This window comes from Rattus norvegicus, chromosome 13, assembly GCF_021556685.1.
Source record: "Rattus norvegicus strain SHRSP/BbbUtx chromosome 13, alternate assembly SHRSP_T2T, whole genome shotgun sequence".
Classification (NCBI taxonomy): Eukaryota; Metazoa; Chordata; class Mammalia; order Rodentia; family Muridae; genus Rattus; species Rattus norvegicus.
Window position 1 is genome coordinate 67531454 of NC_141546.1, and position 16111 is coordinate 67547564.

The 16111-nt window shown below is 48.3% G+C and overlaps 1 protein-coding gene across 1 annotated transcript in view; it reads left to right on the plus strand.

Moving 5' to 3' along the window:
• Window positions 1–1444: 1444 nt before the first annotated feature.
• The window catches only part of Ncf2 (neutrophil cytosolic factor 2), a 30370-nt gene continuing 15703 nt past the window's right edge, over window positions 1445–16111 (plus strand). Inside the window, 4 exon segments of the mRNA NM_001395185.1 lie at window positions 1445–1664; window positions 3977–4059; window positions 11068–11176; window positions 15277–15411. Coding sequence (NP_001382114.1) covers window positions 1491–1664; window positions 3977–4059; window positions 11068–11176; window positions 15277–15411 — 501 coding nt within the window. The 5' untranslated portion in view covers window positions 1445–1490.

Here is a 16111-nt window from a genome sequence, read left to right on the forward strand (position 1 = left end):
GCATGCTGAGTACAAGCTTTGGCTCTGACCTACTCCATTTTTTTAATACTGAGACAGGATCTTGCTAGATTGCCCAAGGCAGTCCTTGAATTTGGGATCTTTTTGTCTCAGCTTCTTAAATGGCCAGAGTGGCAGGCCTCTGTCACCAGGCCAGACTCTGACTCCTTCCATCATTCCTTAAGAGCCAGTGCCAAGGGTCTGAGAATAAAGGGCAGTGTCCCAAATTTCAAGGGACCTAAGAACTAAGCAGGTAGAGAGGAAACACGGTCATTATTTAGGAGGAGGTGAGACAAAGGGACAATACTCCCTCGGTAATCTAGAGTGTGGAGCGGGCTGTCGCACAGGTATGGACACAGGAAGGAGACTGGATGGGTGAGCCTGGAAGCTTGAGGAGATGACCAGGCAAAGAAGCGAGATAGGAAGGGCTGCCAGAGACAGGGGCGAGGCTATGCAACGGCGCCTTCTTCTTCTTAGCCCTCCTGCCTTTACGAACCCTGTGCTGAGTTCTTTCAGGTGCCTCAAGACAAGACTTAGAAACGTTCATGCATCTGACCCTCATGAACTGCGTTTCACCCACCAAGGAGTCCGGACCTCAGCGGATTTCATCATTTAGACACCCTACCTCGCTTTTCCTCAGAAAAGTTTGGTTGTTGTTGTTTGTTTGTTTGTTGGTTTGTTTTTAAATTAACTTAGACGTTAGCAGGGCAGTAAGTAAAGGAATCTGAAATCTGTATTTACAGAAACTAGTGAACTCATTAGTCATACGAGGAGCCGTCTCTTCAGCTTCTCACAGACAGACGGAGAGATGATAACGGCTGTCACGTCTGCCTCCCAGTCTGGGTATTTCCTTAAAGTTATCTCAGACCCTAATGGACACTCAAGATGCCCCACCCTGTCTCAGGAATGTGTAGCATGGATCCTCACCCCCCCCCTCCAGATTTAAAAACAAAACAGCTAGTCTATTGGTTGTGCATCTATAACTCCAGAATGGGAATTGGGAATTCAGACGAGCCTGGGTTACATCCGCAGACCACAAACAAGCGTGTCGACAGCCTGAGACCCAGACCTGAGAGAGAGGACCAGAGAGCAAGGAAGTCTTCCAAGGACGAAAAGAGTCAAATACAGGGGCATGTCCAGACCTGCTGAGGTCCCCCTGACCTGAAGCTGCCACAGAGGGTGTGGGAGGCAGAGACAAGTAGGACGTAGCAAAAACACTTAGAGGAACTGACTGGCTCATGGCAGGCAGCCTCCGATGTACTTCCTCTTTCCTAGCCAGCCTCCTCCAGCCTTCTCTCTTTCCTTTTCTCTCTCATGCTAGCTTATGCGTCAGTTCCTGAACGGTGGGGAAACTTCCTGACGCTATGAAGCCGCCCAAAGGGAGGCTAGACCCCATTCAGTGCACTAGGCTGGAACGCTGAAGCCCGGGGTGCCAGTAGCTCTAAGGAGAGACACCTTGAACTACCATCCTGTCTTCTAGTAAGCACCTAACCATGTCCCTAGCTGAGGCCATCAGGCTCTGGAATGAGGGGGTGCAGGCAGCCGACAAGAAGGACTGGAAGGGTGCCTTGGAGGCCTTCAGCGAGGTGCAGGACCCCCACTCGAGGATTTGCTTCAACATAGGCTGCATGTACACCATCCTGGACAACCTGCAGGAGGCCGAGCAGGTGAGTCGAGGGGCCCGTAATTATAGCCTTTCTGACCTCTGGAAACCTCACCTTCCAAAGCCTTAAAGGAACAAAAGCCTTCTAGAACTACCCCAGAGGCCCCAACTAACTGCCTCTGGCTGAGCAGGCAGTTTTAAGAGCGCCCAGGGCAGGATTTTTCCGAGCCACCCAAGGGTGGGGCTCTGCTCTACAAGATCTCTACATTATCCAAGATCATCTTTTAACCCTTTGTGAAGACTTCTTAAGCTGTGCTCTCTTTGACAGCGCCTCCTGGGTAAGCTTTCTCTGTCTTACCCTGGCATCCAGTTTTAAAATGCCTCTATGGCTTCTAGGGACTTACCATCCTATTAGTTTGGCCTGCTCAAAGAACAATTCTGATCAACAAGGCAGGTTACTTCTGTAAGGATTCTGAGGCTAGCTGAGGAAACTCACACTGTGATTAAGTCATGAGGTTCACCAAGGGTGTGGGGTAGGTATTTCTATGTCTTTTGAAGTTTTTAAAATACATTTTCTCTGGTTTGGCGTTGAACATGTCCAATTCTGTTTATTTTATTTTGATTTTTTTTCTTTTCTTTTTTTTTCGGAGCTGGGGACCGAACCCAGGGCCTTGCGCTTGCTAGGCAAGCGCTCTACCACTGAGCTAAATCCCCAACCCCCCCCCCCCCTTTTTTTTATGACAGGGTTTCTCTGAGGAGCCCTGGTTATCCTAGGACACAATCTATAGATCAGGTTGGCTTTGAACTCACAAAATCACAGAGATCTGCCTGCCTCTGCCTCCGAAGTGCTGGTATCAAAGATGTTCAACATGCCCACCAGGCCTCTTGATTGATTGATTGATTGATTGATTGATTGATTGATTGATTGTGTGTGTGTGTGTGTGTGTGTGTGTGTGTGTGTGTGTGTGTATGCATGAGAGAGAGAGAGGTGGCTACATATGTCACAGCACACATGTGTCAATCAAAGGACAGCTTTGTGGAGTTCCGTCTATTTTTACCGGGGTTCCAGTGATCAACCCCAAACCTCCAGGATTGCACAGCAAGTGCCAGGAGCTGTCCACCCTGTTTTGTTTTTGTTTTTGTTTTTGTTTTTGTTTCTTGTTGCTGCTGTTTTGTCTTTTAGGTAGAGTCTCTTATTGGCCCAGAACTTGCCCATTAGGCTTGGCTGGTTAGAGAGCCTGTCTCTGTCCTCCCCACCCCCACCTGTCCCCCGCCTTAGATTAGAAAGGATGTGACCCCACACCTGCTTGTTTTTTTCCCACCTGGACTCTGTAGGCTGTCAAGCTTCCGAGGCCAGCATTTTACCCACTGACCCATTTACCCAGCCTCTGCCCCCTCCAAAGAACCAGTTCGCACTGGTCATCCTTTTGCCAGCAGGGGAACAAACACTGCCCACACCCTGACAGGAGGAGAGAAAGTAACTTGATATGCTTAGACTCTACGGTCTGCAAGCATATGGCAGGGAGTATGGCCCATCCAGCCTCTGCCTGGAGGGAGGACTGCCTCCTCCACCTCCTCCCCTCAGGATGGGGCTGCATCCTCAGAGCTGGGGGACAAAAGGAGGCAGCTCTCCAGGACCAGGCTCTGACATAGGCCCTGCGTGCTCACACCCTGGCCTGGACCTGGCACTCTTGGCCAAGCTGTGCCACCTCACACCCTCAGATCACTGGCTTCTACCCTTACTGGTCAAGATCTTTCTTTCTATTTTTCTGTTGCCAGACCTCTTATCCCCTCTGCCCTTGTTTTCCTGTTTAATCCAATATAAATAATATTATATATATGTATTCTTATTTGTTTTATTATTTTAGTGCTATAAATGGTTACACAATACATTTATATCAAACAAAAACAATATACATTGTAACTATATCACTATTATTATTATTATTATTATTTTAATGCGAGTGGGTGTTTTGAGACCATGTGTGTACCTGATTCTCAAGGGGGCAGAAGAGGCTATCAGAACCTCTAGAACTAGACTGCAGATAGTTGCAAGCCACTACGTGGGTGCTGGGAATTTTATACTCTTCCTCTGGAGGAGCAGCAAGCACTCTTATCTGCTGGGCCATCTCTCTGTCCCCATCACTTATTTTACAGAGGAAAGCAGGGAGGTTCAGGAAGATTAGCTAACTCACCACAGGCTATGCAAAGGGGAAATAACACCCCAGGGCATTTCGACCCAAAATGTCTATACCCCAGGCCAATTTTGTCACCTTGCATTGCTGAATCATTATGACACACATCTTGCCTCTCGCTGCCAATGCTTACACTTCCTCTCTGCCTGGCTCTGTGGCCATGTAACCCTTCCCCCTGCAGGCCTTCACCAAAAGCATCAACAGAGACAAGCACTTGGCAGTGGCTTACTTCCAGCGAGGAATGCTCTACTACAGCATGGAGAAGTAAGTGGTGTCGGAGTGTGACAGCGGCCTTTGGGTCTTTGTTCTGGTAGACTTGGTATTCAATAAGTACCGTCCAGCTTCTGTGGGTAGGAAGGCTGCCTTGCTCTTTCTGGGCAGTTATGCAAGAAATATCATGCGAGAGGCTTTTCTGGGGGGGGGGTTAGGGGGAGGCAAGTCTGACCTCATTGTAAGTCATCAGGGCACAGCCGCAAGGAGCCTGAACCACTGGCTACCTGTCCCTCTCTCCCCAATGTCCCTAATGAGGACATTCACTGTGCCTCTTTGTGTAGGACTGAGCAGTCCCAAAACAAGGTTCATCATGAAATCAAATCAGTCCTGGCTTCACCCATGCTGAATGTGTTTGCAAAACCTGGTTTAATTATAGGGTGGGGGTTGGGACCTATCACAAAAATAAGAATACAAACTATTAGCAGCATATGTATAAGTTAATACAGACAAATTAAATACATGTGTGTTTAGACAGACAGACAGACAGACAGACAGACAGACAGACAGAATTTACGGTTAATGGCAAATTTTAAAGAATGGTTTCCAAACACTATAAACCCATTTGTTGCATAGACTGGAAAGGCATCATCAGTGGTGTACCATTCTAGTTGTTTCTGGATGTTGGGATGATAATGAAGTCCCTTTCCCTCTGTCAGCTCGTGCACGTTTTGGGCTATTTACTGATTTAAGTAAAAAGACAAAACAAAACAAACAACCAAAAATCCAAAATGAATATTAACTAATAATATTAATTCCCTGTTCTACCCTCAAATGCCCAAAGAACACACACACACACACACACACACACACACACACACACACACACACACACACACACACACAAAGGCATAATATTCGAAATGTGAATTTCAGATATTTTAGGCAAAGTCAGCCAGCAAACTGACTCAGGAAAGTGTCCGAGTGTGTACACACGTTCTAGGGAAGAGGAAAATGGCTGAGTGGAAGGAAGACTTCTTCAACAGTGAAACTGGGCAAGCTTGGCGTGGTTTGGGGGCAGGACATCGAGGGGACTGGGGAGCAGAGGAGGAGGGGAGTGGATGATGTATTCCTGAAAGTTCTCAGATCATGGAGGGATTAAGTCACTCTAGACTATGAGCAAAGGGAGGAGACTGGTGCTTAGGAAATCAATTCAGGAATGAGTACAGCCGTCCTCATGAACGATGAGGGTCTGAACCAGGGCAGCACCAGTGACAAGGGCCAGAAGTGGATTTCAGAGGTGGTCACCTTGATGAGGCACCGGGCAGGCATATTCTGAGCAGTCTCTGTCACACAGCAGTAGCTGGCTGCTTACAGATGGAGTTGAGTAATTTGACAGAGTGGCTCCTTAAAGATCACAAACAGGGGCTGGAGAAGATGATGCCTTAGAGGATAAGAGCACTGACTGCTCTTCCAGAGGTCCAGAGTTCAATTCCCAGCCCTCTTCTGGTCTGCAGGCATACATTCAGGTGTGTATACACACACACACACACACACACACACACACACACACACACACGAGTGTTTATAAAAAGATAAAGAGAGGGGAGAGGGGGGATATGTTCTTTGGAGGTCTGGGGGAAGGGGTGCCTCAGCAGGCCCATGTTGAGGCACCTCTTCCCCCTGAGGGACCGGTCACAGGACAGTATAGTACAGAATAGAGTTCATTTGGGGCATGGGGAGGGGAGTTAAGAGGGTAGTAGGGCAGAGAGAGAGAGAGAGGGAGAGAGAGAGAGAGAGAGAGAGAGAGAGAGAGAGAGAGAGAGAGAGAAGAGGAGAGGAGAGGAGAGGAGGAGGGTTGTAGAGTAGAGTCTGGCCATGAGCATGTGGAGAGAAGGGGAGAGATGGATGGGGAGAGATGGGGAGAGAAGGGACAAAGGGGAAAGAGAGAGCAAGGGAAAGCAGGAGCAAGAGCTCTCCTCTGCCTTTGAGACAGGGGTTTATGTAGTAAAGGCTGTTAGCTGATATAACCTTGAATTCCTAACCTTCCTACCTCCAGTTCCCAAGGACCAGGACTACAGACATAAGCTACCATGTCTGGTCCCTGCCCCACCCCCTGCCCCTTGGAGTTTTTCTAAGTTATTCAAAATCTTCGCCTTCCAGGCTCTGGAACTTTCTGACATTTTCATGTAGGAATTCCTTCTGGAAGTCTGTTCTCTTTTCCTATTGTCTCTTTGTCATAGGTTATTGGAGATAATTAAAAGAAAGAACTTGGAGTTTGTCTTTTGAGATGAAACAGGCTGGGGTGGGGTGGGGTGGGATGTGGCTGGCCTCTGTAGACATTCTACGTCTCTGGATTCAGAAGATCCTGGATTCAGGAAGCAGAGATGAGAAGAGAATGTTGTGAGGAGAGCAGCCACATTGTCTGTAGAAGCAGAAATCTCCTTTCCCCAAACCCCTCTCCAGATGGCCTCTGCATCTGTGCCTTTTCTTCCAGTGAGACTTGCACTTTATTCTCACTCAGATAACTGACCGCATGTACAGACAGAGAACCTTGAAGTTCTATGAGCACTAGTGGTTGCTCTTAGCAACAGATGAGCAACCCACTTTACAGGCTGACAGCACCTTCAGATCAAAGCCCTCCAAAGTGGCCGGTGGGGCCAGAGCTCACCCACTGAATAGAGTTGGCCACTTTGTTCATCTGGCCAGTAGATCCCCAGGATCTGCTTGTCTCTGCATTCCTAGAGCTGGGGTTATAGGCGCATGCTATCGTGCTTGGCTTCTTATTTTTTTTAAGATTATTTTATGTGTGAAAGGACCACAGTCAGCCTGAGACACACCAAGACCAAGTTCTCAACACAAGGAGATTTATTTGCCCCAGAAGGTCAAAGGGCAGGGAATAAAAGACCAAGACAGGGGGTTGGGGATTTGGCTCAGTGATAGAGCGCTTGCCTAGCAAGCGCAAGGCCCTGGGTTCGGTCCCCAGCTCCAGAAAAAAAAAAAAAAAAAAAAAAAAAAAGACCAAGACAGGAGACAGAAGATAAGGGAAAAAAAAAAAGGAACAAGGGAAAGGGGAAGAGATATTTGTCCTGACCCTGGATAGAGAGGGGATGGACGTGGCCCATAGGCAAATAGCACTTTATAGAAGTAAATGGGGAACCCCTGTGTTAGGATGGGTTGGTTTGTTTTGATTGGGTATGTTAATTAGCCAAAAGGGGACTTTTGATAGCTGGACCTCATAGAGGAGGGAGTGGCCAAATAAGGAACTAGAGCTGGGGCTAGCTTTAGGAATGTAATCTAAGGGTTTAGCAAAGGGAGAAAGGGAAAAGCCAAAGCCCCTCTGCACCATACCCTCCATGTGTCCAGGTGTTTTGCCTGCAGGTATGTATGTGTGTGTGCCTAATGCCCATGGAGTCTAGAGCTTGTATCAGGTCCCCTGGAACTGAAGTTACAGATGATTATGAGTCGCCACCTGAGGGCTTGGAACCAGACCCCAGTCTTCCGAGAGAGCAGACACCACTCTTAGCCGCTAAGCCTTTTCTCCAGCTACTGGGCCTGGCTCTTGTTAGGTGGGACTTGAGATCTGGGCTCAAGTTCTCATGCTTGAGGAATAAATGCTTCTCCCTTTTCTTTCCTTTCCTTCCCTTTCCTTTCTTTCCTTCCCTTTCCTTTCTTTTCTTTCCTTCCCTTCTCTTCCCTTCCGTTCCTTTCTTTTCCTTCCCTCCCTTCCTTCCTTCTTTCCTTTCTTCCTTTCCTTTCCTCTCCTTTTCTTTCCTTTCCTCTTCCTTCCTTCCTTTCCTTTTCTTTCCTCTCCTCTCCTTTCTTTCCTTTCTTCTCCTTTCCTCTCCTCTCCTTTCCTTTCCTCTCCTCTCCTTTCCTTTCTTTCCTTCCCTTTCCTTTCCTTCCCTTCCTTTCTGTTATTTCCCTTTCTGTTCCTTTCCTCTCCTTTTCAGTAAGTCATTTGTTTGTTCCAGACATCTTTTCTGTAGCTGAGGCTGACCTTGAGCTCTTAGCCCTCTTGTCTTTATTCCCCATCACTGGGGATTATAGGTGTAAACTATGCCTGGCTCTTTTGGAATTTTTTAAACAATGAAATCGTTACACACCCATTGTCTTACATAGGGTTTCTTTGCTGTGAAGAGACACCATGACCAAAGCAATTCTTTATTTATATGAGTACACTGTAGCTGTCATCAGACACACCAGAAGAGGGCATCAGATCCCATTACACATGGTTGTGAGCCACCATGTAGTTGCTGGGAATTGAACTCAGGACCTCTGGAAGAGCAGTCAGTGCTCTTAACTGCTGAGCCATCTCTCCAGCCCTCAAGGCAACTCTTATAAAGGGAAACATTTAATTGGGACTGGCTTATAGTTTCAGAGGTTTAGTCCATTACTGTCATGGTGGGAAACATGGCCAAGTCCAGGCAGACATAATTCTGGAGAAGGAGCTGAGGGTTCCACATCTTGATCTGTAAGCAGCAGGAGGTGATTGAGCCACTGGGCATGTGTTGAGCGTCTGAGACCTCATGCCCGGCCCCCCCACAGTGACACACTTCCTCTAACAAGCCCACGCCTTCTAATAGTAATACTCCTTCTGGGCCTATGGGGGCCAATTCTATTCAAACTACCACACCCATATGTGTTAAATTAACTACGTGAATATTAAATGAAGTAGACAAATGTCTACTTCAAGGAAGGTATGGATTAAAAGGGGGAACTAAGTCGTCAGGGCCTGTGACCGTGGTGTGAAGCAGAGTTGGACTAGTGCACAGGGACGGAAAGGTGTGGTGCTGAGCCCTTAGGCTTTCTTTCCTACTGTGTGGAGCTTGTCTTAACAGGGTCATTCTTACCAAGCAGGGTCTGACCCCTCAACCACTCAGTCACCTGGCTTCAGGGTTGCTTGCCTTAAATTCTAACAGAACAAAGTCAGAGGTGTTTCCCAAGCAGCAGAGTGACTCTCTCCCTCCCACCAAACTTCCCTGTCCCCACCTTTGTCATCCCAAAGAAAGGGGGTGGGGAGGGGACTGTAATTTATCATTCACACCTCGAGAGCCTCGTGGATCTTCAGACTGTGGAAATAAAAGCAGGGTGACACCTTTCAGAATAAGGCGGAGCTGGCCTAGAAAGGGGAGGGGGCAAGGCCTTCTTCCTGCTGGGCTGGGAGGATTGACCCTGTCCTCCGGTTGGAGTGGCACCGGCAGCATGCTGGGGGTGTTGCCTGTTTCGACTCCTCCCCCTCACCGAGACTCTCTTATTCCAGTGTATGTGCTCTGGGACTCGAGGCTGTGTGTGTATTGGTAGCAAAAAGGCAAGCAGTGGCTTCAGCTGTTACTAAGGAACCCTTGTGGGGTCGGACGGAAATGCTAAGGGAAAGTCCTCTGGAGCCGAGAGCCTGCCTGGGGGCGTGGCTGTTTCTCGGCAGAAGTCTTAGGAAGCCTCCAGATGGCACAGGAGGGCGCTCGGAAGGGGGCCAGCAGGGTTGGACCTCTTTCAGAACTGATCCTACTCGGTCCTGTGCCGTGGGATCCAGAGCTGTGTGTTAAAGCTGGGCTCCTTGTCATGGGTGTCACCGAGGTCATCAGCCGCCGCGGTCACAAGCCGCCGCGGTCACAAGCGCGGGGGTGAGGAGAGAAGCCGCAGCCAGGTGGGAGGGGCCCGCCAGGCAAATGATTCGTGCAAAGGCAAGTTTTAAAAATGGACATTGGAGCTGGGAGTGTAGCTCAGCTGGTAGAGTGATCGCCTAGCTTGAGAGAAGCCTTAGGTCACTTGATCCCCAACATAAACTGAATACAATCCAGCATTCGAGAGGTGGAAGGATCATCCCAGGTTACACAGTGAGTTTAACACCAGCCCTGGATACATAAGACCCTATTTCTAAATAACAACGGCAAACGGACTTTAGCAGGGCTACCCCACCCACCAGCTTCTTCACACAAAAACAAGCACTCTGGATAACGTTCCTTTTTTTTTTTTTTTTTTTTAACACTGTGGACATCTTAATGAGACAGAGAATTACGCAGAGAACTTTGCTGAGTCCCTCCCTACAGTGAGTGCCAGGTAGGCTCAGGGCATCTCCACAGCTGAAAACCACCTGCTCAGTCAACTCAGCAGGGAGCAAGGCACGATTGTAAGTCAGTGCTGATGACACCTGAAATGTCCCCTTTGAGATTTTCCCTGCTCCCAAACAGGCTGTGAAACACAGTGGAAATTGCATCTGCTCAGAGAGCAGGACACCTGCGCCGCCTCCTGCCCTCTCCTTGCTTCAGGGGACCAGATAACCACACAAGCCTGTGCTTACAGACAGGGGTCGGGGAAGCCTACGCTTCTCATTTTTTTTTACAGGGTGGCCTGAGATAACATCTTCCTCTTTCCCAGAATGTGTGAAAGAGGCAAGAGGCCACAAAACCCAAAGCTAAACTGGACCCAACAGAAGATACAGGGCTGCGGGCAGGAGGATGATGCACACAGCTACAGCTGTGACAAGGAACCCCTGGCAGCTGTGGCCGGGCAGATCTGTCCTTGAGTGAGGACTGCCATGAATCTGTCCGGAGAAGCAGGGTGGTCCTGCTTGGAGCTCCCCACTGAGACCAAGAGCTGTGTTTGAAGGTCACTCAGGTCATCAGAAAGGTGGGAACAGGCTGGAGAGATGGCTCAGCGGTTAAGAGCACTGACTGCTCTTCCAGAGGTCCTGAGTTCAATTCCCAGCAACTACATGGTGGTTCACAACCATCTGTAATGGGACATGATGCCCTCATCTCGTGTGTCTGAAAATAGCTACAGTGTACTTATATACAGAAAGATGGGAACTATGTATATAACACGTAGATAAGAGTAGTCCTCATTGCTGGTTACCCCAGGTTAGCCCCAGGGTACAAAAAATTATACCTAGTCCGTAGAGTCTTTGAGCTCGGGGTTGGTGAGAAGGTAGAAGAGGTCAAACAGAATAGGAGTGCTTCTTTTAGTGGGATGGATGGAATGGAGAAACACCGAGACGTGGGTTCTGCATTTCTTTCTCCACAACCTGCATGGGACCAGCTTTCTTCTCCCCCTGTCCTGCAGATATGACCTTGCTATCAAAGACCTTAAAGAGGCCTTGACTCAGCTTCGAGGGAATCAGCTGATAGACTACAAGATCCTGGGGCTGCAGTTCAAGCTGTTTGCCTGTGAGGTAAGGAGGGACGGCCCTAGAGAGGAGTTTGGAAGTTTAGCCCTCTATTCTGGCAGAGGCTTGCCAAAGTCACGTGACTTCTGTGCCTTGAGACTCTGGCTGTCAAGAAAACACTGAGATGGGTGTGGCTTAGAGGTGAGAAAGTGCCCTCCCATGTGTGAGACCCAGGACCTGATCCAGCATGGACAAGGGGAGGAAAGAAAGGGAGGGGGGTAGGGGGAGGAAAAGAGAGAGGAGGGGAGGGGCATTCAGTGATTTCAGGCTCTTTATAAAGTCGTTGGATACCGAGAGGGAACGTTTTCTTTCTGACTCAAACAGAAATAAGCTCATTGTGTGCTCTGAAGGGAGAGCAGACAGGAGTGTGTGCTGGCCCAGGAGAGCATTCACTGTGATTTGCATATTTTACTTGGCAATTCGAGTGACAGGCTATCTGCTCAGCGTTATTCGTCCATGTTCAAAACCATGGGTTCTCTGTGGGGAACCTGTTGAAACCCATCTGGGTACTTGGTTAACACTGGAAGAGAGACTGTGGGCCATTCGGTAGGTCTGTCAAAGAAAAGCACTAAGTGCACGGTGAGGTGAGGTTCTCCAAACAAGGACAACTTCTTGCCTGTTTTACTGAAAAGGACAGGCTGGCTGGCTCTGACTTGTGAGTTTATGAACACAAATTGTTTCTTCCACAAGTAACCTTTCCTATCAAACTTCCAAATGTATGCCACCAGCTTTAAAAACAAAAGGCCCTGGAAATGCCATTGACCTTTATTTAGAAGTAGTGCTGAACAGACATCTTCTTTTGCTTCAGTTTCTCAGGCACAAGAAGTGAAGCGTTCCCAGGGTTGCTTGGAGCTGCAAGTAAAAATAGATTCTATCTCTGCCCGAGTCCCTGGGGACGTGTGGCCCGTCCTGCTCTGTCACAGACACACAGCTACAGCGCTGCTCACAAGGGAAGGCGTGCCTTTGCTTTGGGAATTGGCTGGCGTGAGACTGGTTCCCCCAAGAACAGGGATTAGCGTTCTCCATAAGTTTGTAGCAAGCACTTTGTTATAGGGTCTGTCCTGTGCTGTGGGATTTGTGGCTCTTTATCTCTGGCCTCTCCCCATTAGACACCAGGAGCATCCCACCTTGCAATGACCAAATGGTCTCCAGACATGGCCACTTGTCACTTACAGGTATGGAGGGGGTGAGCAGGCAGCTCTAGAAAAAGAAGTGGGCCTTGCGGTACCAAGCAGCTCCAAGAGGGAATCCTCCATGTTGTTAGGGTCAAGATGGCCCAGGGATCAGGAAACCACTCATTTCCCTTCTTAAGCTATTCTTGTGAAGGAACCCCAAGGTCCTTCTGGTCAAAAAACTGCTTATGGGGAAAGGTCTCAAGAGAAGGCAGCTGAGAAAAAATAAGAAAAATTTAAAGCTGGTTGTGGTCTCTTTTCTGTCACATGTCGTAAATAGTTTAGGGCAGCCAAGTGTGTGCCACATGCTTCTCAACTTATGATGACAGGTTCTGTCCAGATAAAAACCCATCTCTATGTCTCTCTGTCTCTGTTTCTGTCTCTCTCTGTTTCTGTCTCTCTCTCTCTCTCTCTCTCTCTCTCTCTCTCTCCCTCCCTCCCTCCCTCCTTCCCTCCAGTGTCTCTTATGTTTTTCTTCCTCTCTGTCTCTCTCTGTCTGTCTCTCCCTTCTCTTATTTTCTTCTCCCCCTCTCTCCATTCCTCCCTTCTTCCCTCCTTCTTTCTGAAAGGGACTCTTGTAGCCCAGGCTAGCCTTAAACTTGGTGTGTAGCCAAGTCTTCTGCCTCCCCCTCAAGAGTACTTAGATCACAGGCAAGCCCCACCAGTAGGGTCTACATAGTGCTAGAGATGGAACCCAGGGCTTTGCACAGGCTACACAAGCACTCCTCTAATTGAACCACATCTCAGTCTGGGTTATTTTAGGTAAAGAAGGTGTGTGACACACCTACTACCCCACATGCATCATTGTTTTCTGATGCAGTACACCAGTGTGCTGTGCCAGGCATGGAGGTCCTTGTGCTCACGGATGAACACAAGGGAAACCTGGAATGTTAAACACGTGGTGGTGTTCCTTCAAAGGAAGGGGTGCATAACCTGCTATCCACCCAGAAGGCCGGGTCGGATGTGGTTAATAGCCTGGTGTCCTTTGTGAATAGCTCAGGCCACACTTGATTTCCCCAGATCCTTAGCCAATCTATAGAACCCATCTTTTGTTTCTTTCTTTGTTTTGATTTGTGGCTGTTTTTCTGTGTAGCCTTGGCTGCTCTGAAACTCACCCTGTAGACCAGGCTGCCCTTGAACTTAGAAATTCACTGCCCCTGCCTCCCCAGTGCTGGATTAAAGGCATGCACTACCCCCACCCCCTCCTCCACTGCTAGCTCAGAACCATGTTTACTGAAAATGTCACATGTCTTTTAGAGAGTTCCTATGTTGTCACCTCCAATCTTAGCTTACTTTGTGCTTTATTGTGCAAACAGGACTGAGTTTCTGCCGAACTGTGCTGTGCTTAAATATGCCTAAAATAAACTACTCAGGGTCAGACTCTGAGAGTTTGAACCAACACTGACTATTAGCCATACTGCCTTCTTGTCTCCATGGAGTTCTATTCTGCTGGTCGTGGTGGTGGCAGGCACACCTCCCACCCACACCCCACACCAACCTTCTCACCCCCTACAGTGGGCCACTTGCTTTCCTTTGTGGATCCTCGATGGTTAGGAGGCAAGGCGCTACCAAATTGCAAGGGGGTATTAATGTGTCAATAGTGTGGGAAAAGATCAAAATTAACCCCGAAGTCCTCTTTCCACCGAATGTATTTCTCTTTTGTACTATAGTTACATTTAGGAAAAAACAAGTCTTGAGTCCAAAGCCTGAGTCCCTGTGCCTGGCAAGACGGCTCAGTGGGTTAGAGCTGCTTGTGGCTAAGGCCGATGACCTTAGTTCAAACCCTTCGACCCACATGGTAGAAGGAAAGGACTGACTCCTACAAGTTGTCTTCTGTCCTCCACACATGTGCCGTGGCTCACACACACGTTAAATATGTGTGTGAAAAAAAAAACCCCTTATTTGAACCATTTTCTAAGCCAGTGATGACCTATGAAGAAGGTACCAGCTCGTTGGTCCTCAGAGCTGAGTGTGAAAGGGAAGCTAGAGCTTTGCTTCTGAGGTTGGTCCTGGCTCCCAGCACCAACACCCGCCATTAACTCCATGGAAATGCCAGTCCCGTAACCCAGGTGCGTCTAGCATGGTAGAATTGTTTGTTGGCAAGAGGCCTTCAATTCTTGCTACAGAGGAGTCCTGTGGAACTGCTGAACGTTCTTTTACCTTAATAATGTTCTTGCTACTATGTATGAAAGTTTGATTGGTTCCTGTGTACATTGTGCCGCACTGTAATAAAGCAGGCATAGATGAACCTACAATTCAACTCAAGGCCTGGGAGGTCAGCCGTTCCCCTCCCCACTGCAGCTAAAGTGTATCCCTGGGCTCTGGGCATCCAACTCTTTCCAACTCCCTTAGACTTTGACCGTGGAGTTGTCTCATGCACGCTGCTATGTTACAGTTGGGCTCTTCATGGAATCCCAGCCAGGTTCTGTTGGATTCGAACAAGCATCTGGAGCCTTTGCCCTCCCTGCTAGGCCTAGGGCTCAGCCCCGGTTCAATGGCAATTAGAGTAGGAATTAGAGATTACACACTTTCATGTTCCTTCCCAGCTCTGTTACTGTGTCCCCGGGTCCCAGGAAAGCTCTTTTCTAGATTAGAACACACCCAGGGTCCCAGGAAAGCTCTTTTCTAGATTAGAACACACCCAGCATCCCAGGAAACCTCTTTTCTATATTAGAACACACTAGCTCTTGTCCACTCCTGACCTACTTGGCTGTTGAAGAATGCACTCGATACAGGCTTTACACATGATAGTGTTTTCTTAACACCACTTATATCTGATATAACTTAGTAGCTAGAATAATTGTTGGTTATCCCCTCAGTCCTGGGAAAGGGAACTATGTCACCAGACAGCATTCTCTGTGTGTACATGGGAACCCTTCCCTGGCGCCAGGTTTTGGAGTAGATTCAAGTTTTGTGTGGTCTCTGCTCTCCTAGGTGTTGTATAACATCGCTCTCATGCATGCCAAGAAAGAGGAATGGAAAAAAGCAGAAGAGCAGTTAGCATTGGCAACAAACATGAAGTCTGAGCCCAGGCATTCCAAGATTGACAAGGCCATGGAAAGCATCTGGGTGAGTGTGGTGGTGGATGGGTTTCCTTGGAGTCCCATTTGTTTCCTAGGACACCGTGACGGGGAGCATTTTCTTGGTTGGTTCTGGCCAACAAAAGCTCTTTCAACATCTGTATTTGAGCTAAGAAGCCACATCCCTAGAGAATGGAACAGTACAAAAACTTGAGCCCTCTTCTTGGGGTTTAAATACAACTTATTTAAAACTAACTTTCGGGGGCCGGAAGGTGACTCAGAAGTTAAGAGCACTTTCTGCTCTTCCAGAGGACCAGAGTTTGGTTCTCAGCACCCACATTGGACAGCTTGCAACTGCCTGTAACTCCAGCTCCAGTACAGCCCCTGGATCTCTTATAGTGGAGCCCTGGGCAATATGTGTGGTTTCTTGGGGCTGTGAAGACAGAGGCTGAGTTTGCTTGCCCTGAGTCCTTGCTGCCTGGCACAGTACCACGTTCAACGTGCTTCCCACAAACAAGTTCCAGTTCTATCCAAGGACTTGTGAGGTTGATTACTCACAGTTTGACTACATTTGGAAGCAAATGTGCTTTCTTTTTATTTGGAGACATTTTATTGTAAATGTTGTGTCTGTGTGTGAGAATGTGCACATATGTGGGTAAGGTGGCCATAGCATCCAGAAGAGGGTTGGATCCTCTGGAGCTGGAGTTACAGCCAGTTGTGAGCTGTGTCCATGTACATGAACAGTACTT